Here is a 23187-nt window from a genome sequence, read left to right on the forward strand (position 1 = left end):
ACAAAACAAAACCAACACAAACTTCTCTCCTTGAAAAACGTTTTCCCCAAATTCTCAGCTGCCTCCCTAGATCTGTTCCCCCTTCTCCTTATCAGCCATCTCCTTATCAAGCCTCATCCTTCTCCAGGTGGACTGGACTGGGAAGATAATAAATTCTTTCACTGTGAGAAATTTGTCTCTGCTTGAAGATGTTTGGGCAGCTACTTATAAATTAATGAATAGCGTCTTCTGGGATGTGGCAGACTGGAGAAATAAAGGCAATTATTTATTGTTCAACATCTCCCTTAGGGTTTACTTCCAGTTGTTTTCAGGTATGTATTCATTCCTCTGACAAAGCATTCCTCTGATAAATCAAAGGTGACTTATAAATTAGTCAACATACAAGAGCCAGCTTCCCAGTTACCCAGGAAACAAAAATCTAGACATTGATCCAATTCCTAATGATATTTTTTTCTGAATATGCTGATCCCTCAAATGCCTGGAGTCAAACTGACACCATTTCTGAACTTTTACATGTTTCCATTAGATGAATTACTTTAGGAGACCTGAATGTTACAACATTGATGGTTGTGCCAAAAATTCCTTAATTTAGGATTTTAGATAATACACTGCCTCTCTCTGGGGGCAGGGAAATGTCTCAATTAAAAAGAAATCACCAAACCCATTTATTCTGTAACTCAGTAGGATGAGTGGTATTTTGGTAAAAGTCTGTAAGTACATGGACAAGATTATTATTTTTTTTCACAATACCATTGGCTATATTCTCTATGCTGCACTTTACAACCCCATGCCTTATTCCTGCCGTAACTGAAAGCCTGTCCTTCCCACTCTCTTTTCCCCTTTTACCCACCCTGCTACCCCTTCCCCTCTGTCAATCATCAGTTTGTTCTATGTATTTATGGGGTTGTTTTTGTTTTTTGTTTCCTAGATTCCATATATAAGTAAAATCCAATATTTGTTTTTCTCTGGCTTACTTCACTTATCAAAATACCTTCTACATCCATCCCAGTAGTTGCAAATGGCAAGATTTCATCCTTTTTTATGACTGAATAATGTTCCATTCCATATATATACCACATCTTCTTTATCCATTCATCTATGGATGGCTAGTTAGGTTGTTCCCATATCTTGGCTATTGTAAATGATGCTTCAGGGGTGCCTGGGTGGCTCAGTTGGTTAAGCAGCCCACTCTTGATTTTGGCTCAGATCATTATCTCAGTGTCCTATGTCTGGCTCTGCCCTCAGTGGGGAGTCTGTTTCAGAATTTTCTCTCTCCTTCTGCCCCTCCCCCTGCTGTCTCTCTTTCTCTAAAATAAGTAAATCTTTAAAAAATAATGCTCCAATAAAAATGGAGGTGCATATACCTTTTTCAGTTAGTATTTTCATTTTCTTTAGGTAAATTCTCAATAGTGGAATTTCTGGATCATATAACATTTCTGTTTTTAATTTTTTGAAGAATCTCTATAGTTTTCCAGAGTGGCTGTACCAGTTTGCTTTTCCAACAATGCACAAGGGTTCCTTTTTCTCCATAGCCTCACCAACGCTTTTTAGTTCTTGTTATTTTGTGAAAAAGATCATTTAATAATCAATCCTTCTTTGCTTACTTCCATTTTCAATAGATGTCTCAGACCTGGTTAAAGGGGATTATTTCTCTCTTGAATGTATTCTTGTCCTAATTCTAATTTTGTACAAAATGGTGAGGTTAGGTAGCAAGATGGTTAAAGTGGAATGAAGATTTTTCAGGTTACCTCCAAGTAGCTTTCTCAGATAAGTAATCCTTAAACCCCTTCTCAAGTTAATTTTGAGGAATAAGATCTCTTTGGAGCACATTACTTGACAGACCAGTTAAGCTAATCTTGACCGTCTTCTGTCTGGGCATTGGTTTAAAATGTTAAATTCCTACTCTGTCACAAATACTGTGTCAGTTCTTAGTTACTAAGTGAATAAGATACAGTTTTTTTGCTTTTGAATACAGTGATGTGGAGGAGTTGATGTGGAGGAGTGGTGAGATATTCATGTATACCTTCAAAAACGTTTGAATGACTAGGACATGTGGGGACTGGCACAATTGGCGTTTAGTTAAAATAAAAGAAAGTCATGTGCCTTGTTTTTATAGAGCTTATGGCCTATGAGCAGCCTAGAGAAGACATCACCATTTATTAAATTATACAATAAGCACTATAATGGAAAAATATAGGATGCCTAAGAGCACATAACAAAAGTAGGAGCACATAACAAAAGTAGAGCACATAACAAACATAAAACATGACAAAGAACTAACAATAGAATTGATTTTGATAAGAGACTCCTGGAAACTGATAAGACACAGCAACAAATAAAACTCAAAAAGTTTTAGTAGAAAAAAATAAAAAAAAAAGTTTTAGTAGATTTAAATACTTTTGTAAGCAGTTCATTCTTTCAAACAATAAGTAAAAAACTTTAGGCTTAGCCAACGGGGTCAGTGAGGTCAACAATAAATGTACATTTGAAGGTGTTAGCCATGGTCTGAGTCTAGTTTCTCCAGCAATGATGAGGTTATTCTAGAAAACTTACAGTCATACACTGAGCCAGCAAGTCCTGTCAACTTGGGATCCCTTGACAACGCACACTTAAAACACCTGTGATAAGCTACATAGTTGCCCCCAGACATCCACATTCTAATCCCCAGAACCTGTGACTGTTACCCTTTATGGCAAAAGAGACTCTACAGATGTGACTATAGTAAGAATCTTGATATGGGGAGATTAGCCTGAATTATCTAGGTGGGCCCTTTTAAGGCAGAAGCAGATCAGAAGTAGTAGGCTCCGTGGCCACAGAAGCAGAGATTGGAGTGATGAGGCCAGGCCCAAGGTTTGTTGTGGCCTCTGCAAGCTGCAAGAGACAAAGCATGGAGTTCTCCCTGGAAAATTCAGAAGAAACAAGCTCTGCTGACATCTTCATTTTAGTTCCTGAAGTAGTCTGACCTCCAGAACTATCATAGAATATACTTGTGTTATCTAAAGCCACTAAGTTTGTGGTAACTTGTTAGAGCAACAGGAAACTAACATGACACCCTATTACTTATGGCAATAAAAAGGACCTTGGGAGTCTTTATGGAAAGGTTAGTAGAACTGGCATTTCCTTTCCACTGGTCTTTCCTGTTGCCATTCTTCCCATAAAAGCAAAATACTCTTCATTCTCCTCCTCTCCCTTCATTATAGTGTCTATTCAGAGGAAACTATAATGGAAAAATTAATTACAGTAAGTCATTTGGGAAGATTACTTGAAAGTGAACTACTGCTCTCTGCCACTTTTCTTCCTTATAAACTTGTGAATTGCGCTTTTCAATCTATGCTGCATTAGAGGCAGGCATGTTATAGACATAACAGTTCATTTCAGATCACTGTTTTTCTATTTGTTATCAGGATTAGTGCGGGGGGGAGACATGAGGCTTTAAGTTATTTGCTGATGACAATCTTTATTGCCCCCAAAAGGATCAGCAATGTGGTGAGATGCCACCCTTGAGATTACCAGTATTTCTTTAGTGCTCACTGAGGAAATTAGTGGGGGGGGGGGGGGGGGGGATATAAGAGTGGCAGAGCCCACTCCAGTTGTAGGCAGTGTAACACATGTTCCAGTCCCTCTTTTTCTACATAAACGTATCCATAAACGTTTATATCCATAAACGTATAACTTGATCGTGCTGCAAAATTAGATGGATGCTTGCCGCCGGCAATAGCAAACAGGAGAGGAAACATCGGGTAATATGAAACGCATCTATAATCATTAAAGTGGTTCTAGGAAGCAAATGAGTCTGTTGTATCACCACCTGCAAGAACAGCTTAACCTCCATGATTTTAAAACCCTAATGATCTGATGTGACAGATATTCACCAACTTTCAAGTGCCTCCCAGTGTTGAGTAACTCCTGTCTGCTTCTCTGGATCCACTCCTCACCTGCGCTGAGCCCCAGAAGGCTGACCTGTGTCCACTGTTATCAATGGCCTTTCTTCTGCATACTGACTCCTCTTCTGTGGTTTCTGGAAGCTCTGCCCACATCTTGGTAAATCATTCATTTATTAAACTCTCCTCTGAGCTGAGTACTTTTTGCCCATTTTATACAATTATTTCATTCCATTTCTTGAAGTTATATTTTGAGGCAAAGCAATTCCATCAGAATCTATTCTCTTCAAAGCCAATTGTTCTGTGGGGTCTGGACTGAAGTTATTTTAATACTAATTTGGCTACATCTGTCCTTGACATTTTTTAATAAATAAGTAATCTCTTCTAAGCTCTGTATGACAGAGCTCTAGGGTCTCAGCTGAGAAGTTGTCTAAATGTTCCCACAGATGCAAAGCTCTTTTTCAAGAGAATTTTTACCCTACAGAGAAGGATAAATGGGAATAACAATGAGATTTCTCTATTTTCTTGTCACAGAGTATCAATCTTGACTGTAACTATGGCTTAAAAATATTTGAATCTCTACAATTAGCAAGTACTCCAGTTGCTCACTAAAGAATTTAATCATGACATGACTCTGGTCTAGCAAAAACTCACCAACATTATTTTGTTCAAGAGTGTGGAGACTTCAATATATAAAACTCCTGATTCATTCCATTCTCTGAGTATAAAATTGAAGGTATTTTACATCCCCCTACAGAAGGTATTTAATGGTATTGTTTTCTTATAACTAAATGGAAATTTTTATACACATCTCCTTGCACACATGCATCAGGCAAGTAGTAAGGCAAATACTAAGCTTACCAAGTTTTTTTTTTTTTTACTTTTACCAGCTCTGTTTTTACTTGCTTATGAATTATGAAATCACTCTTCTGTGTCTTTATCAACATTCTTTTCATTTTAAAGTGAAATAAGTTATAAAATACAAAGCAATGTATATACAAAGGGTAAGGATTATCTTACAAAACTTTATTTTTTTATGTATATGGCTATGTACACAGATGTGTGTATTATGTGTGTCATAGTGTAAAACACTTTTCTTATAATGGGTTAGTCAAAAATAACTGAAAACCATTCTATGATAAATACACAGAAGCACAATTTCTGTATCATAGAATATGCACATTTTCAACCTGCCTCACTATTAACAATCCAGTTGATGAATAAATTTATGCTTCTATTAGATATAAGCGAATTCTTTTTTCTTCATATTTTTAAAGTTTGATTTCCTAAACTTCCCCCATCAATCTAATGGATTTTAAACAATATCTTAATGTCATTTCAATTTACATTTCTCTGACCCTTCAGTAAAGTGGAGCATCTTTTCATCTGTGAACTGCCTAACAACATTTTTGTAAACTTCCTATTACTTTTCTGATATGCACTTTTTTAAAGAAAAATCTTAAATGTTACTTAAGATTACACATCTAGTAAATGACAAGGTTCTGAATTACACCCAGGCAATTTAATTATAAAATTCTTATGGCTTTGCTTGTAATCTGCTGAAATGACATACATTTTAATTTCCAATTGTTTGTTGTTAGGACATAGAAATACAACTGATTTTTACATATGGCCTACATCCTATCACCTTGCTAAACTATCTACACCTCCTTGTACAACTTTTAGAATTTTGAGAGAGAGAGAGTGTGAGCAAGCTAGGGAATGGGGGCTGGGGCAGAGGGAGAAGGAGAGAATTTTTAGCAGACTCCCTGCTGAGTGCTGAGCCTGATAAGACACTCCATCTCACAACCCTGAGATCATGACCTGAGCCAAAAGCAAGAGTTGGACACTTAACCAACTGAGCCACCCAGGAGCCCCAGCTTGCACAACTTTTCAGTTGTAGTAGCTTTTTTGTAAGTTTTTTAGATCTTTCTGTGAGGTGGGGGATGTTCCCTCTCCTCTATTTTCTGAAAGACTATGTAGAATTGGTAACATTACTCCTTTAAATAGTTGGTAGAATTCACAAGTAAAGCCACCTGGGCCTCGAACTTTCTTTGTGGAAAGGCTTGTAACCATGACTTCAATTTCTTTCAAAGATAAAGGGTATTCAGGTTACATATTTTTTCTTGGGTGAGCTTCAGCAGTTTGTGTCTTTCAAAATATTTCTCCATTTCATCTAAATTATAAAATTTACTGAATAAAGTTGTTTATAATGTTTAACCACCTATAGGATCTTAGTGATGTCTATTCTTTTATTCTTGATGTTGGTAATTTGCTGTACTTACTCTTGATACATTCTGAATATTAATCCTTATCTCTTAATAGGTGTTGCAAATATTTTTTCCCAAATTATTGCTTTCCTTTGAACTTTGTGGTATATTTGGTCATATAGAAGGAAAATTTAAGTTTAGATATAATCAAACTATCAATTTTTTTAATGATTTGTGATTTTCACTTTTTGTCTTAGAAATCCATCTATCTCACAAAGTCATAAGAATATTTTTCTATATAACTTTTTTTTTAAAAGGGATTTTATTTATGTATTTATTTGAGAGAGAGAGAAAGAGAGGGAGGGAGGAGAGAGAGAGAGAGCACATGTGCACACAAGAGTGGTGGGAGGTGCCGAGGGGGCGGGAGAGGAAGAGGGAAAGAATCTCAGACAGACTCCGTGCTAAGAATACAGCCCAAAGTGGAATTCGATTTCCTGACCTGGAGATCACAACCCCAGCTAAACCCAAGAGTCAGATGCTCAACTGAACTGAGCCACCCAGGCACCCCTCTCCTATATCCCTAATAGTTTTAAAGTTTTGCTTTTTTCTGTTTAGGTCTTTAATTCACATGGAATTTATTTTTGCTATGGTGAAAAAGAAAGGACCTAATTTTATCTTCTTTGATATGGAAACGCAGTAGTTCTCACATTCATAATTGAATAGGTTGCTCTTTTCCCACTGATTTGTGATACCATCTTTAATAATGCCAAATTGTTTATATGCTTGGTCTTGTTCTGGGATCTCTCTTATGTTCAATTGTTCTACTTGTCTATTGCTGCACCAATACTATAGATTCTTTATAAGTTTTGTTATCTGGAGAGTCAAGTCCCTCTGCTTGCTCTTATTTTTTACGATTGTCCTAAATATTTTTGGATCTTTACCTTTCCATATAAACACTAGAATTATTTTGCCAGGTTCTATGTTAAAAATCTTGTTCTTGGGACGCCTGGGTGGCTCAGTGGTTGAACATCTGCCTTTGGCTCAGGATGGAATCCTAGCTGAAGGGACTTTGGGAAATGTACATTTTAGCTTTAAAGTCTCTGCAGTACACAGTAGTAAACAGTGGATTTCACACTACAGGTGGCAAACTATTAGTGGGTTATGAAATCACAAATAGTATTTAAGAGGGGATCCCTGGGTGGCGCAGCGGTTTGGCGCCTGCCTTTGGCCCAGGGCGCGATCCTGGAGACCCGGGATCGAATCCCACGTTGGGCTCCCGGTGCATGGAGCCTGCTTCTCCCTCTACCTGTGTCTCTGCCTCTCTCTCTCTCTCTGTGACTATAATACATAAATAATAAATAAAAAAAAATAAAAAAATAATAATAATTAAAAAAAAACAAAAAACAAATAGTATTTAAGAAAATGAAACAGGGGACACCTGGGTGGCTCAGTGGTTGAGCATCTGCCTTCAGCTCAGGGCATGATCCCAGGGTCCTAGGATTGAGTCCTACATCAGGTTCCCCGCGGACAGCCTGCTTCTCTCTCTGCCTATGTCTCTGCCTTTCTCTCTGTGTCTTTCATGAATAAATAAAAAATCTTAAAAAAAAAAAAAAAACAGAATATAGGTTATCAGTGTGCCTAGCAAGAATATTGTTTCATTCAAGTTTTATGTATACTTTTCTATAAGTTGTACCAAAACATCTACTTCTTTCATTTGTATCTTCCTTCAAATAAAGTAATTTGGTACCCCCCCCCAAAAAATATATATAAAACTATATACTACATATATAGAACTTCTATGAAACAGTATTTATTCTTTTTTAAGTCATCTTTTCCATCCAACGTGGAACTCGAACTTACAACCCTGAGATCAAGAGTTGTATGCTCTACTGACTAAGCCAGCCAGGCATCCCAAAACAACACTTATTCTTTTATATATATATATAAAATATATAATAACAATATATATTATATATTATATATAAAATATATATTATTCTATATATTATATATAATAAAATATATACATAAACATATATACACATATACACAGATATATTAAAATATTTTAAACATTATATATATAAGGGGTGAGAGAAAGAGAAAAAAAATATATATAAAGTAAACATTTCTTATTATGGGTCATGATCAAGAAAGTTTGAAAGCCAAGGTCCTAAGGAAGGTGCAGAGACACTGTGCTAATTCACCACATGGACTACAATATCCCTTATTTTACTAAGGAAGTTTCATCTGCTAATAGCTTTTATTTTGAATAGGTGAATTCTGCCAAATAATATTCACATATATATTGAGGTAATCACAAGTTCTTTTTCCTTTAATATACTACGTTGATGAATTTTCTGACAACCCATTATCTTTGCATTTTTCTCCCTCTAAAAATATTTTTATAGTTGCCTATTGTGCCCTATCTGTCATGACTCCCTTACTTTGCTACAGTTCTTGTACCACATACCATCCATAATTTCTAGCAGATTCTTATTTGTCCAGTTTGCCAAAGATGCCACTACACATCCTGACACGTTCTTTAAGAACAAAAAAGGCCTAAGATTTGTGATTCTTTCCTAAATTATAGGAAGCCAAAATATCTGCACTTTATTTAGTTAAAAAATCCTTTATAGATATCTTTCAAATTCCAGAACCAATGATTTAATAAGAATTTGTAGTGGAAAATAAGTCCTATTGGAAAACAGTACTTTAATTCTGATTTGCCAGTGACAATTATTTCCATGTTCTTGTTAAGAATATAAATCTACTAACAGTTTCTTCATCAAATTGACCTCCACAAAAATACCTACCTAGATTAAAATCACTTAATCAATGTCCCTAAAACTTTCATTTCCTTATTTGTTGTATTTTCTTTGCTCATTTAAAAAAAAAAAAATTATTTATTTATTTATTTATTTGAGAAAGAGAGAGAGTGAGCCAGTGAGAGAGACAACAGGAGCAGTAGGCAGAGGAAGAGAGAGAAGCAGACATCCCCCTGAGCAGGGAGCCCAATGTAGGGCTTGATGACAGGACTCCAGGATCATGACCTGATGATCCAAAGGCAGATGCTTAACCGACTGAGCCACCCAGGGGCCCCTCTTTGTTCATTTTTAAATACTAAAGAATATCTATATTGCTTGAAAGCAGCCAAATGACAAATAGTGCATTTTCAATGGGCAATGTTTTAACTCACCAAATCAGGAAACTTCAACACTGTTTCTTTTAACAAATCAGTGTGGTACCAAGGTTCTGGACAAGCTGTTTTAAGACCTTTGACTCTAGAAACTGGGGGTTTCTTATGTGTCTTACATTTTTCTTGCTGCTTTTGAAAAGAAAAACATTTAATTTTGAATAGAGTAAAAAAGTAAAAAGGATGCTTTTTACAAAATCATCTGCACAAATTATGTTACCTATAAATTCAAAGCTTTCTAAGAATTTCGTCAGTGCAAATATACACATGTACACACTTTCTACAATCCTATTCTTCAACACTTAATATCAAAAGGAAAACAATCTGTCTTTATAAAAGGCGGTAGGATGAAAAAACAGTAATTATGAAACTTTGCCAAAAGACCATCTAGAAAGAAACAAGTACCTTATTAGTGACACAACAGACATGGGCAGCTGATGGCCTGCCTGGCCTTTGTAAGCAACATGTGTATCCCCCCTTCCTTTCTTCCACTCCATAGCTGGGAAAGCAGGATACCCAGGGAGGGAACTAATGGAATCCTCATTTATTTAGCCAGAGACAGAGAGAACCCCAGTGACAACAGAGAAATGGATTCCCAACCGGTCTTCAGTTAGAATGAAGCTATCACACTGGCTGCCTCTGGGTGACAAATTTATTAACTTCTGGTTTCCAAATTTTCTGCAATGGGATGTATTGCTCTTAGAATGCAAAGAGCGCTCTGACTAAAGAGCACATATATGCTAGTTCACTGCTTTATTTTTACCTCCTGATCATTAAGAAGAGCTTCTAAGAGTCCTTGTAAGTTCCTCATCTCTTCCTCCCCTGGTGGTGGGCAGGGTCTCTCTAATTGCCAGAGAAAGGCAGGATTCCACAGTTTGGGGGTTTGGGTCAGATTTGCCTGGGATTTATACAAATGATACTGCAAGGAGTTCCCTAGTTTTCTCCATGTCTAGAAACAGTAATATTTATTAGGTCTTTCCTGTGTCTAGTCCATATTCTTCTGGGCACAGTAGATAGAAACAAACAGCAATAAAGATGGCCCCTATTTATGAAGAGCTCCAAACATAGCCAAGGGCATAAAGGACATAAAAATACTTTAACAGGTACAAAGGTACAGCCTGACAAAGTGCAAACCAAGAGGCTGATGTGGAAGGGGATGGGGTAGGTAGGGTCAGAGTCAACCGGGGGCAAGGCCAACAAGACATCCAGAAGCAGTCCCAATGACGTCTTCCCTTCATCTCCGATGCAACTTCCTTTTCTGCGAGAGTTAGTAGAATGGGAAATCCTGAAGACACAGAAATGTTCCCCCTTGGGAAAGTGGCCCAAAGCCATGCTGTGCAAGCTTGCTGACTCCAGGCTAATACTCCAACTTTGAGAGAGTGTTCAAGTTTTGAGGGAAACAGATACTTCCAGCACATGGTTTTGGAAGTTGAAGTGTGGCAGACTTATTTGAAAGTTGGTGGTACTTCATGAAAAAACAATATTTCCTCCGAAATTACTTGCTTTCCACTCGGACTCCAGAGGCAGGGACTGATCTGAGATTGGAAGTGTTCAAGGTCTTAAATGTTAAAAGCCCCTCGCTGCACAATGCCCAAACAGACCAAACAAAAACTCGTGACAGATGGTTTCCTTTTATTCCTTCTAAAAGCTGCACCTCTTCAAGGGTCTGACGTGTCACTTTGTAACTGCCCTCCGCCTTTACAGAACTTCATTCCTTACCGAGCACAGTTCTGAAGCTACTTGCTGGTACTAGAATCTGAGGTGGGGCCTCCTGGAGGTGCACCTCAGAACTGAGGAGGTGATACAAGTGGAATGTCAAAGGGAGTTAAGAGGGCTCTGCGGCCACACTTCTGGCTCTGAGAAAATCGTTATCAGTACAGTTGGTTTTTCCCAGGGGATCGTCTCTGGAGCTAATGGCAGGAGGTGAAGCCAACCCTCAGCCTGCAAACCAAGGGGCAGACCCACCTTTCATCAGTTAGGGGAAAGCCAGAGGCCTTGGGGTACATTTAATCAATCACCTCTCGGTGCTCCTCCTCTGGCACAAAACTGAAAGGTGAATAGCAGTCTGCCTCAGGAGATTCCTGGTGAGGCGTCAAATATGGTATTAGGATGAAATCTTAAGGATGGTTTATCTTATCCCACTTCGAAGTGCGAAGAAATTTTACATGTCTGCCTTTAGGTCATGATCAAGGATAAGCAACATGATCAGACTTCCAGAAACAAATTAGCTTTCCTTTTTTTTTTTTTTTTTTTCAAATTAGCTTTCCACTCCGGCATGTGTTTTTGAACTCTCTGGCCAGAAGTCATGGTTCAGAAATAAACCAGAATTTTGGACTAAAGAGTGACTGTACCCTCAGAATGGTCATATTCTCTCTCATGAAATCCCTTCCCCAGCTTCCTCTGTGCCTAGAAAAAATGAGCCCATGCTGAGTACCTTCCACATACGTTCAAGCCTGCACTTCTACCACTCTCTTAGGTTTCCTGGAAAACCTTGCCTTGGCCAGAGACAAGGAGACCATCTGTTTGGGAGGGGGAATCCGAGGCTCTTCACTTAATCATCTGGGTTTCTTCATCGGCATCAAAAAACTCCTCTTCTTCCTCACTCTCACTGCCTAAAGTGTTGTCCTTGTCAACAGACTGAGACAGGAAAGGAGAAAAGGATGGTCACATGATGCCATGACATTTCTAAAATGAAAATTATTATCTGACACTCAACTGACAAACGCACTTTCATGACATCTACTCTCCAAAGAATTTACCCTGCCGTGTTCCAAGAAAGCCAGAGAGCAAATGACTCACTGGCTGTCTTTGTTCCTCTAAACCAACCAGCTGCTATTTATCCCGTATCTTTGTTTTTCAACAGTTTTGCTCAGTTCTGTAAAATCTAACCAGAACATTTTCCCCCACACCCAGAAAACTATCATCATCCAAGTGGTACAACTGAATGATCAAAAGAACTATGCCATACCTGTGGGGGATCCAAGGTCTGTAAAGATAACGCTTCCTCTCCCAGCCTCCGATACGAATACACTTGAAGGTCAGAAAAAGTCTCAAGCAATGGGCTGTTAAGGGTTTCTGGCAATAATAAACTTAGGAGGCCCGAAGTCAGGCCAGTGGCTCCAAAGACAACGAAGGGTAGAGACCCCTGCACATACCTCTGTGGGGGCAAGGAACAGAACAGAAACACACAAAAAATTAGTATCCATTTCCCGCCACGTGACAATCAGCAGTCTTATGACCGAGGGATGGCTGTGTTTACTACCCAATTCATGCCTTCCCACCAGAATCCACTACAAGCCACTTCTCTCCCCATGGCGAATTACCCTGGAAAGCCATGGAGTGGCTGCTCAGGCACGCAGAAGTGGGAGTGGGTACACAGAAAGCAGCCAAGGTATGTGGGTCAGAAGCAGTAGGGGAGGGAGGTATTGCTTTCACTGCTAGAGATTCACTTCTAAGACAAGGGATCTCCACATACTCTTGGCTTGGGCAACACCCCAAATACTCACGATAAATGTTAAAGTTCTCAACACTGGAATCAGTGAAAGGATCCCATATACGGTGGCTGACTCACTTAGCACCGACTGAGGGACAGGTGGGGTGCAGTAGGGAGGGATAGGTAGGGGACTGCGGGATCAGGCTCACAGAAATCTCAAAAATGAGGAAGTATAAGGAAACAAGAGATAAATTGCCCTAGGTATCTGAGGGGGGGGGGGGTGCTTTTTTATGACAGCCATCTGTGACCAACAAAGAATAACCAAACCCTAAAAAACTGTAAGGCATTAAAGATGTTATCACTAGTCCTTACACAAAGGTGCTGTCGGTGGAGACACTAAAAAGATTTACGTTCCCTGGTTAGCTTTCAATAAAAGACCAACCCTAAAAGCCCTCAGTGGCAACCTCATGAGGACCCCTTTCATTCCTGAGAGCTTTTTTTTCTGTATCCTTGCTTAATAAAAACTCTTTATCACTTTACTTGCTCTCCTTTATCCGTGAGATTCATTCTGTGACTCCATGAGACAAAATCTTGGCTCTCCCTCTTCAGCATCATACCTCAAGGACAGGGGTTAAAGGTAGGACTCTCCACCCCCGAAAAAAAAAAAAGAAAAGCCTCAAGAGCCCTAGAATATCCATGTGGTCTGGAAACAACCTGAACTGAACATGGTGATACAACATCGTTTCTGAGACCCAGAAGACATTCTCAGGAAAATTTGTTTCTTTAAACACAAACAGGTTCAAAGATAACATAGAAAACTGTTGCTCTAGAGCAACTGGGGTGTTGCTCTAGGGTCCTTCTGAGCTAATATTCTTGAATTCCTATACAGGAGTTGCTTAGCTTTATGATCTTCTCACTTGGGCTTCCACATTGTGTGGATCGGAACCGCTACTAGTTAGGATATCCTCTCAGATAATGGGTTGCTGATTTTTCAGAAGTAAAGAGATGATGGAGAAGGCGGGTGGAAGGGGGGAGGTGGACAGGGGGAGTCTCACCTCTGGAACCCACAGAGAGGTCCAACACCGTGGGTGTGTCATTGGAGCAAAGGGGACACAGCACTCTCACCGCTTTTCAACTGAGCAGGAAGAGAGACACAGTACTAGGTATTTGAATGTTCTGGGAGAACCATCCAGAGTCACAGATCTTTAGATTTAAACACCTAATGTCTGACACACTTGGCAGAATGGAACTAATTTATATTAGAGAATGGTTTTATAGTGTAAAATTAGGCATGAAACATGGAAAGAGATACTTATGTAAAGGAAGTACACTGCAACTCAAAGACAGAAAGAAAGAAAAGGCTACAGCGGCATTTCAGAGATATCCTCCTGTACCGGTGAGACAGGAAAACCAAAGGGACACCATGAGAGAAAAAGCTGTTTTTGCCCTTTGCTGCTTTTCCGGCTTCTCTTCTTGCTAGGACCTGCACCCTCACTCCACTTCACACAGGTCTTTATATATATAAATTTATTTTTTATTGGTGTTCAATTTGCCAACATATAGAATAACACCCAGTGCTCATCCCATCAAGCGCCCCCCTCAGTGCCCGTCACCCAGTCAGCCCCACCCCCCACCCACCTTCCCGTCCACCACCCCTAGTTTGTTTCCCAGAGTTAGGAGTCTCTCATGTTCTGTCTCCCTTTCTGATATTTCCCACTCATTTTTTCTCCTTTCCCCTTTATTCCCTTTCACTATTTTTTTATATTCCCCAAATGAATGAGACCATATAATGTTTGTCCTTCTCCGATTGACACAGGTCTTGTAATGCAAATAGCATAGGTCCTCTTTGTGAGGGGCCAACACTTAATGATTTCTCTAGAACAGATAACGTCTAAGGAAGGACCAGGTGAGAATGACCAGTTGAAGCTATCAGATGCACATTCCAGACTACTGGGAGCTAGACATCTAGACATCTCCACACCAAGACCCCCTGGCTCCAAGGAATAACACTGGGGCCCTTGTCTTGGGTTCTAACCAGTCCCTGGATGCCTCAGAGGACACGTACACCAGACCACCTCCAGTCCCCTGAACAAAGATGAGACTCCCTCCTTTCCTTTCTGAGCCTCCCAGTCACTCCATCTGTATCTGCTCTCTCTAGATCTTCGATAAACTCTGCTTTCACTTCCTGCTGGCTCACATTTGATTTTCATGTTGCAGGAAGCCAAGGACCCTCTTGGCTGGTCCTGTGGGAACCTCCCCTCCCGGGGTCCTTGGACCCAACCTGCCAGCATGCTAGGAAGTGGGGAGAACAGTTGTCTACACAGCAAATCTAGTCACCCTTTAATGAACTCTGGCTGCAAGGGCCACAGATTGGACCAAGCAGAGACAGGCGCAGCGGCTCCATGGATTCCATCTCTGAATCCGAACCTTTCAAGACTGGAAGGACTTTAAGGGCTGCCATTAAGTCTATCCCCTTTCTTTTGACTATGAAATTTAGAAAATGCTAAAAACTCTTAATAGACACATGTCAGGCATGTTTCTTTTCCAATTTTCTTTTCTGAGTGGTGTGCCTTTGGGCAAGTTACTTGACCTGTTTCTGAAAGAATTTCTCATGTTTAATAAAGGGTAATACCAATGCCCACCTCACATGGTTATTGTGAAGCTTACACGAGATGATGTGTGCTGAAGAGCTCAACACAGGGCCCAGCACACAGCAGAAGCTTAATAAACATTCACTAATTGATTAACTTATGAATGGTGACTTCCTAGGAGGGGGCAAGCTGGCTGTTGCTAACTCTCCACAATGAATGTAGATAAGCAACCTCTCAGAGCCTTCAGGGTAAAAGCATCCTGGGTAACACCTCATCTGCCCTGAGGGATACGTAATCTAAAAGATATAAGGTTTATACTTGGTCAGGCTGATCTTAAGTAGCAGCTGTTCATTACTACTTTCTTTCCTTTTTTTTTTTTTTTTTAAAGAATGTATTTATTTATTTGAAAGAGAGCAGAAGCAGCAGGAGAGGCAGAGGGAGAAGCCAACTCCTCGCTGAGCAGGGAGCCTAATGTAGGGCCCGATCCTAGGACCCTAGGATATGACCTGAGCCAAAGGCAGATGCTTGACCAATTGAGCCACCCAGGTACCCCTATTACCACTTTCTACTCAAAAGCACAAGCATTTCCAAAGCAGAGAATCTAGAAAAACAAAACCAGGAGGTACAAACCAACCAGTGAGGGGATGAAGGGAGCAATAATCCCACCAATTCGGGAGAACATAGAACAAGTCCCGAGTCCAACATTCCTGAAAGGCATAAAAAAGGGGGAAACATTAGTAAAGTTTTAGGAAGGGAATGTAAAGACCCTGTGGGACAAGGGCCTATAGTAATAATAAATCCCAAAGTGGAGGGAACACAGGCTCCTTTAAAGCAGTGCTGCCAACTGGAACATTCTGAAATGCTAGAAATGTTCTGTAACTGCACTATCCAATATGGAAGCCACTAGATGCCCGCACCTATGAACACTTGAAGTGTGGCTAGTGAGAATGAGGAAGTGGATTTTTAATTTACTTCATTTTAATTAATTTAAATTTAAATAGCCACATGAGGTTAATAATACTAGACACCGTAGTTATTACAGAGGACAATACAGAAATGACCATGTGAGTATTTCTTTGTCAGATGTTCTTGGGGGTTTTTGTGTGTGAGATATCCTATGAACTAATATATTCATGGAGAGCCAGGGGTTTATTATCTGAGATGTCTGCCCATTTATTTAGTTTCAACTAATTGACGATTAAAGGGTCAGGCATATGACTAGGAACTGAGCACATATTCTCAGGAAACCAGGAACATTACCTTCCTGGGGAGTATGGACATGGAAGAGGTGGGAAGAAGTGGGAATGAGAGTGGATGCAGTTGGGATGGCCACCCATCACCCTTTCACCCCAGCCCAATTGTTGGTAACACCCCAGTTTGGACAAAATGGTCACCCCCAGTACCACAGCCAGCAGCCAGAGAAAACAGGTCAGAGGAATAATTAGGAAATGACCAGCCAGTAACAGACAGCCTAGGAAAAATTGGAGGAAAAGAGATTTTAAATTAATAGGTAGAAAGAATCATTAAGTTTGCATGGATGAGGGAAAACATCTGGAATGATCTTGAAAAAGACAAGGGAGATGTTGAGCTAGGGAATACCTTCAGGGCCAAGAGAGCCAGTTCTAAGAAGACTGAGCTAAATCCCTGCCCTTCACATTTTGTTTTCAGACTTATGAGGGGAAATTCATATGTTCTTTTTGACACAAGCATGTCCTACACATTAGAAACCACATTTAACAACTAATAGGTACACCTCATCTTCACTTCTTACTGGGTGGAATTACCTTTTTAAAAATGTGTCTTATTTTGAGCTAAAATGTGGGTTCTGTGAGAACAGGGACTCATTTCCTTGCCTGTCATGTACCTGACACAGGATGAGTGACTGAACAAATCCAGTCCACTGAAATCAAAATGGCATCCGAGCACTCTCTGGGTGATGGATGCATTCAGTGGACAATACTTCTCGTACGATTTACAGGAGGGAACTCAGGCCTAACTACAGCTACGTTTTCTCTGCCAAGTAGCCCGAGTATCATCTACACAGTTAGTTTTTGGGCTCACACCTGCTTGTTGAATTGTTGCTGGCGCACGCTAACGATGGACCCGGTGGAATGAGAACTGGGCCTCTGTTGCTGCAAGCACCCACAAGACATGCAGGATGTGGGAGGCGCACCTGATGACGGTAGGGTACAGCTCGGAGGTGTAGATGTATACCACGTTAAAGGCAGCGCTGATCGTCAGCTTCCCGAGCAGAGACAAGGAATGGCTGTTCACCACCGCAAACACACCTGTGTCTGAGGAGCACAAAGGTGACACCTGTGAGGTCCTTCAGAGAGAGAAAAATTTCTTTAAATGGCATAGTTAATTCTGAAGGAGCCAGAGGCATGAATATTGATCTCAAATGGGAGGAGGGGGTATGACGGAATACACATTCAGAAGGCTTGGTAGGCACTCACAACACACACACGTGAATACTTTCCAAGTGTCCTGGCTGTCCCCATGACATCTTCCACAAGGGTGGTCATTATGGGTGATGAAAATTGCTTACTCCTCAATGACAGGGCTCTTGGAACACTTCTGCCCTGCAGTAAAGCAAGCTTCATGGGGATCGTTAAGTCGCATCCACCATGGGGCTCCTTGCCTCTCTTTCTCAACCTTGTTCAACAACCAGTGAGGTGAAATGGTGGTTAGCAAGACAAGCCTTGGCACGGGTACAGAGTAAGTCTGATGGATACAAGAGGCAGAGACGAGGTCCAGGAAAACAACTCTCTTCAGTTTGCATTTCTTGGTGTTCCATTGGAAGACATGGAATAACCCTGTTAAATTACTACCAGAGGATATAAATTGTTCACGTTCTTTAAAGAACAAGATTCTAAATGTGCAACTACTTTTAATCTTTCTTCCTGCTCAACTTCTTACTTGAATCTATTGATCACTAATGCTATTTGTTTCCTAATGTGACATCTTTCCATAAAATGCAAAAACACATACTAGGGCTGTTCATTTTCCTATCAAAATACTACTGATTGTCCTGTGGTTCTTTCCTTGCTTAACGTTATCCTCCCTGGGGTCTTACAGTGTAATTATTCCCTTTCAAACATATTTAACCTCTCCCTTCAATAACACACTAGCCTTTGCTTTCAAAATAACAATTTTTCCTTCTGAGGAAAAAAAAAATCTCATTGACTCTGTTGTACTTTCCCCTTCACCGGCAGACATCATCAATGAGTGACCAATCCTCCATCTCCCCAATTTCTCTGCCTTGTAGCTCACTACAATCTGGCTTCTGAGAGCATGCTCTCCTCAAAGTCCTTCTCCTGAAGGTCAACAGCGAGGTCCTAATCACCAAAGTAATTTCCTCTCATCCTCCTTGACATTTCTGCCAAATAGAATACACTTGTCCCCTTCCTTGGGGCTGCCTGCATGGCTCATAGAAACCACTCTTCCCTTAAATAACTCAAAAGCAATATTCCTTCCTTCCTTTGACCTCCACTATCTCTAGTCCCTGATCTATTCAACTGCCATGCTTCAGAAACACTCCTGTAGCTGCTTCCTCTTCCATCTCATCTGCCCCAAATATATTTCAAGATACTTCAGGGGAAGGCTGGTATCTCGTTTGTATCTGTGCCCCTTGCACCGTCTCCCATAGTACAATACTCCGTGGTGCTTGCTGTTTGTTGAACAAATAAGTAGAAGGACTGCAATAGGGATTATTTAGCGAAAAAGAATCTGTGTTCATGCTCTCTCAACTTCTAAGGAAGGAGGCATTTAAATACCCCATCCTACAATATGCTTCACCTTCCCGGCTGGACTATGAAATAAATCTTCATCTACATTAAAGATGGTGTCCTCGACACAGTGGCCCAGGCACTGCCAAACCCGACCATCTGGGGCTTTCTCCTCTTCTGCCAGGCCATTTGGAAGAAGATGCTAGCTTTTTAAGTACTGAATATATTATTTTAAACCATAAATGCTTCTGGAAAAAGAACTCTGTCTTCAGCGTTTACTCCAAGATATATGTCTGCGCCTGAGATCTAACAATCACTTCCATTATAACAATTATAAGGGCAATTCATCAATTATTTTCCAGAAAACTTAAGTGTGTCAGGAAAAGGTATTCGGTAGCTTTGAAGCAAACATGAATATGCACATTTGCCTTACTGCAAATGATCTCTGGGACTGTTTTCAACCCATACATGATGGCATCTTTCAGAGCTGTATAGCAACACTCTGTAACACCTTTAACAACAGGTTAGGGGATTGCTATCCCGAAAATTGAATTCAAATGGCACACCACAGAAGGCTTTTATCCAAACACCCACAAGATCCAAAGCTGGAAGAAGTCTTTCACGTAAAGCTCAGGAGGCTTCCAGCTGTAACCCATGTGGGGAACCAGGGTCCAGCCACGTATGCACAGAGCACCCATGTCAGCCTAACATCTCATCAGATGCCTGAAAAAACTTCTCTCCTGTGGTCCTGACAATGGAGTCTGCAGTCACCACTTGAACCTGGGGGAGATTACCTTATCCCAAGGTAGCCCGTATCAATGTCAGATAGCTCTTTTTATTAGAAAATTATTTTTTATCCTTTCTGGGGCTCCTGCCTGGGGAGCTGTTGGGCTGTTGGTCATCCTGAGTCAATGTTCAGGAGTGCTTTGCAGCCACTGGGCTGGTTCCTTTGATTCCTGACTTTGGTTCTTTATCTGAAAATAAAATCAGATGTTACTGGCTATTACCAGCAAATGTCCAAAGTGACTGGGTAAAAAAAAGGTAATTTAAAAAGGAAAACTAAACTCAATTATTGGTGAGGGGAAAAAAGGTAATTCTCAAAACACCCGTATCCTTTATAGCACTGAATGTGAGAGGTTTTAAGTTTATTCCAATGATGCAGCTCTAAGGACATCATTTTTAGAACCAGCTATCTGAAAGTTTTCTCAGAGTCCATCTGAGGTTGCCAGAAAAAAAAAGTCTCAGTATGCTATAGTCATATTTCACTGACCTCAAATAGTAAAAATTCAACTTATTTGTCTACTTCAGGGGTTCCTGGGTGGCTCTGTTGGTTAAGCACCTGCCTGTGGCTCAGGTCATGATGCCACGGTCCTGGGAGGGAGCACAATGGCCTCCCTGCTCAGCGGGGAGCCTGCTTCTCTCTCTCTCCTTCTGCTTCTCCTTGCCTCTTCCCCTCCCTACTTATGTTCTCTCTTGCAAACAAATTTTTAAAAAAATTATCTGCTTCATTCACTGAGTGATTATGGAAAATTTCTGGTTGCTCATGCATATGTTAAATATCTTTAAGATAGCAGTATGCTCTTTGCTATGATACACAGGTGGGCAAAAAACTCCCCAAAATTATTTGCTTTCCATACACTTTTTTTTTAAAGAAAAATAACATATATGCACAAATTTCTGTCACTATAGTTTCACCATTTCTAAAATTTCACATGAATAAAATAATTCAATTTGTAGACTTCTGTGTCTGGCTTCTTTTAGTTAGCATTTAATGTTGTTGATATTTATCCATGTTGTTGTGTATATTGGTAGGTCAGAGTTCAATTCTTTTGTTGTTGTTCTTGAGCAATATTTCATTGTATGAATATGCCACAATTTGTTTATCCATTCTTCAGCCAATGGGTATTTGGGTTCCTTCCACTTGGGGGCTATTATTAATAAAGCCACTATGAACATTTGCATCAAAGTCTTTGTGTAAATCTGCGTCCCTGATTCACTAGGTAATGGTGAGTTTATATAACTCGATAATCCTATGAATGGGTTTCTGATTTCTCTCCTTCCGGGGGATAGGTGGAGAATGCTCATCAGGATTTGTAGTTAGAGGTTAACCATGTGAGCCCCTCATAGAGTCCATCCCCTGAGGTGGCACAGGAGGGCTGCACATACCAGTTCCTGTTCCGAATCCGGGTCAGGCCCAGTTTCTCCTGGATCTCGTGGGGTTTCATGGCATCAGGCAGGTCCTGTTTGTTGGCGAAGATGAGGATTATGGTGTCCCTCATCTCCCCCTCGTGGGGCTGTCACAGCTCAGGCCTCCTCTCTCCTCTGCTTTCCAAAGCTGGTTCCTGCTTGCTCCACCACGTCCCCAGCTGCTCCCCTCTGTCCCAGAGTGGCCTTTCCAAAGCACTGCTTTAATCCCATTACCTTTCTGCTAAGAACTCAGTTCCAGAATCCAGAGAGGACTTTTCAAGAGCCTTAGCTGCACCCACGGCCCTTCTGAATCTTCAGCCTCACGAACCCCCTCTGTGGCCTGTGTGCCTGCCTCCTCCTCACTGTAGCAGGTCTTTGCCCCCTTGGTCCCCCCTTCACAAGGCCAAGTTCTACCTGTCAAGGCCCAGCAAGACCCCGCTTCCTTCAGGAAGCCCTCGCTGATGCGTTGGTTGGAGGTCCCTGGGCCCCGCTGCACTGTCTGCCCTTCAGCCCAGGCCCCTCCTAGGACCCCCTGAAGTAGTGTGCCTTTCTCCCTTCGCACAGCCACACTCAGCGCACATGCACCGAGCACCTGCTGTGGGTACACTCCCGTACAGCCCGGAGTCAGAACAAACCCTGGTCCTCGAGCTGCCCAGGCACTCCATGCTGCCACGCTCCCCATCCCCTCGCCCCTCCGTGTGTGCAGGCTAAGCATGTTCCATGCTGGGCCAAGCAGAGCTGGAAATACAGGCATGAGTGTCAAGGTCCTTGTCAGAGGGTGCTGACAAGGGGTCCGGGGTACACCTCTGTTTCAAACCAGTGTGTGCTGAAAGTTACAGATGCTCCAACAGAAAAAAAAAAAAAAAAAAAAGTGAGTGCAAGTGCAAGTGCAAGTGCAAGTTTCCCTTTTAAATAAGCTACTAATGTTTTTCAAAGTGTCCATTTTACATTTCTATCAGCCTGGTTCTTCCTCATCATTGCCAATGACGGTAATTTTAATTTTAATTTTAGCCATTCTAACAGGTGCATACTGGTATATATCTCATTGTGGTTTTGATTTCCATTTCCCTAATGTCAAATGATTGGACATCTTTTCCCATGCTTATTGACCATTTTCTTGTCCCTTTGGAGCAGCGTCCGTTCAAATCTTCTGCCCAATTTTTTTCTTATTATTAAGCTGCAAGAGTCCAATTCTATATTCTGGATATAAGTCCTTATCAGGTATATGCTTTGTAATTATTTTTCTCAGTCTGTGCCTTGTTCTTCATTTCTTTATGTCTTTCAAAAAACAAAAGTTTTTCATTTTGAAGTCTAACTAATAATTTTTTTTTTCATTTTCTGTCTCATTTAAGAAATCTTTGCCTAAATTGCAGTAAGGTTTTTCTTCTACATTCTCTTATAGAGCTTGTATAGTTTTAGCCTTTACATTTGAGTCTCCCATCCATTTTGAGTTAATTACTGTATATGATGTGACAAGCAAATTGATGTAAAATTGTTTGCACATGGACATCCAATTATCCCAGCACCAATTGGTGAAAAGATTATCTTTTCCTCATTTAACTGACTTGTCATCTTTGCTAAAAATCAATTGACTGTGTGCAATTTTATGTATGTTACAATTGGATAAAACATTTTTAATAAGTGATCAAAATCTCAGGCCAAAAAATAAAATAAACCAAAAAAATAAAAATAAAATAAAATAAATACCAAACCAAACCAAACAAACAAACAAAAAAACCAACTGACCGCATGCATGGGTTTATTTCATACTAAATTCTATTATCTATACAGCCATTCCTATCTGCAATATAGTATAATGATTAACTTTGTAGTAAGTTTTAAAATCAGGTAGGATAAATCCTCCAACTTTCTTTTTCTTGATAAAAGTTATTTTGGTTATTCTAGATCCTTTACATGCCCATAAAAAATTTTGTTATTAACTTGTCAATCTTTTTCTCCAC

The 23187-nt window shown here is 40.4% G+C and overlaps 1 protein-coding gene across 6 annotated transcripts in view; it reads right to left on the reverse strand.

Annotated features, from left to right (window-relative positions):
* Window positions 1–244: 244 nt before the first annotated feature.
* Window positions 245–23187, reverse strand: part of SLC22A15 (solute carrier family 22 member 15) — a 90073-nt gene continuing 67130 nt past the window's right edge. Inside the window, exons 9-13 of one of the 6 annotated variants that reach the window (XR_012003065.1) lie at window positions 17485–17605; window positions 15946–16018; window positions 13776–13855; window positions 12256–12444; window positions 245–11924 (exon numbers count right to left, since the gene is read on the reverse strand). Coding sequence is in view for 3 of the 6 variants with exons in the window: in XM_072766800.1 (XP_072622901.1) it covers window positions 11835–11924; window positions 12256–12444; window positions 15942–16018; window positions 16715–16782; window positions 17485–17605 (545 nt within the window). In the remaining 3 variants the exon portion in view is untranslated. Of the gene's footprint in view, window positions 11925–12255; window positions 12445–13775; window positions 13856–15941; window positions 16019–16714; window positions 16783–17374; window positions 17606–23187 lie in introns of those variants that run through there. The other 5 variants (XR_012003064.1, XM_072766800.1, XR_012003063.1 and 2 more) reach the window with 5 other exon arrangements.

The sequence above is a fragment of the Vulpes vulpes genome, chromosome 8 (assembly GCF_048418805.1).
Source record: "Vulpes vulpes isolate BD-2025 chromosome 8, VulVul3, whole genome shotgun sequence".
Lineage (NCBI taxonomy): Eukaryota > Metazoa > Chordata > Mammalia > Carnivora > Canidae > Vulpes > Vulpes vulpes.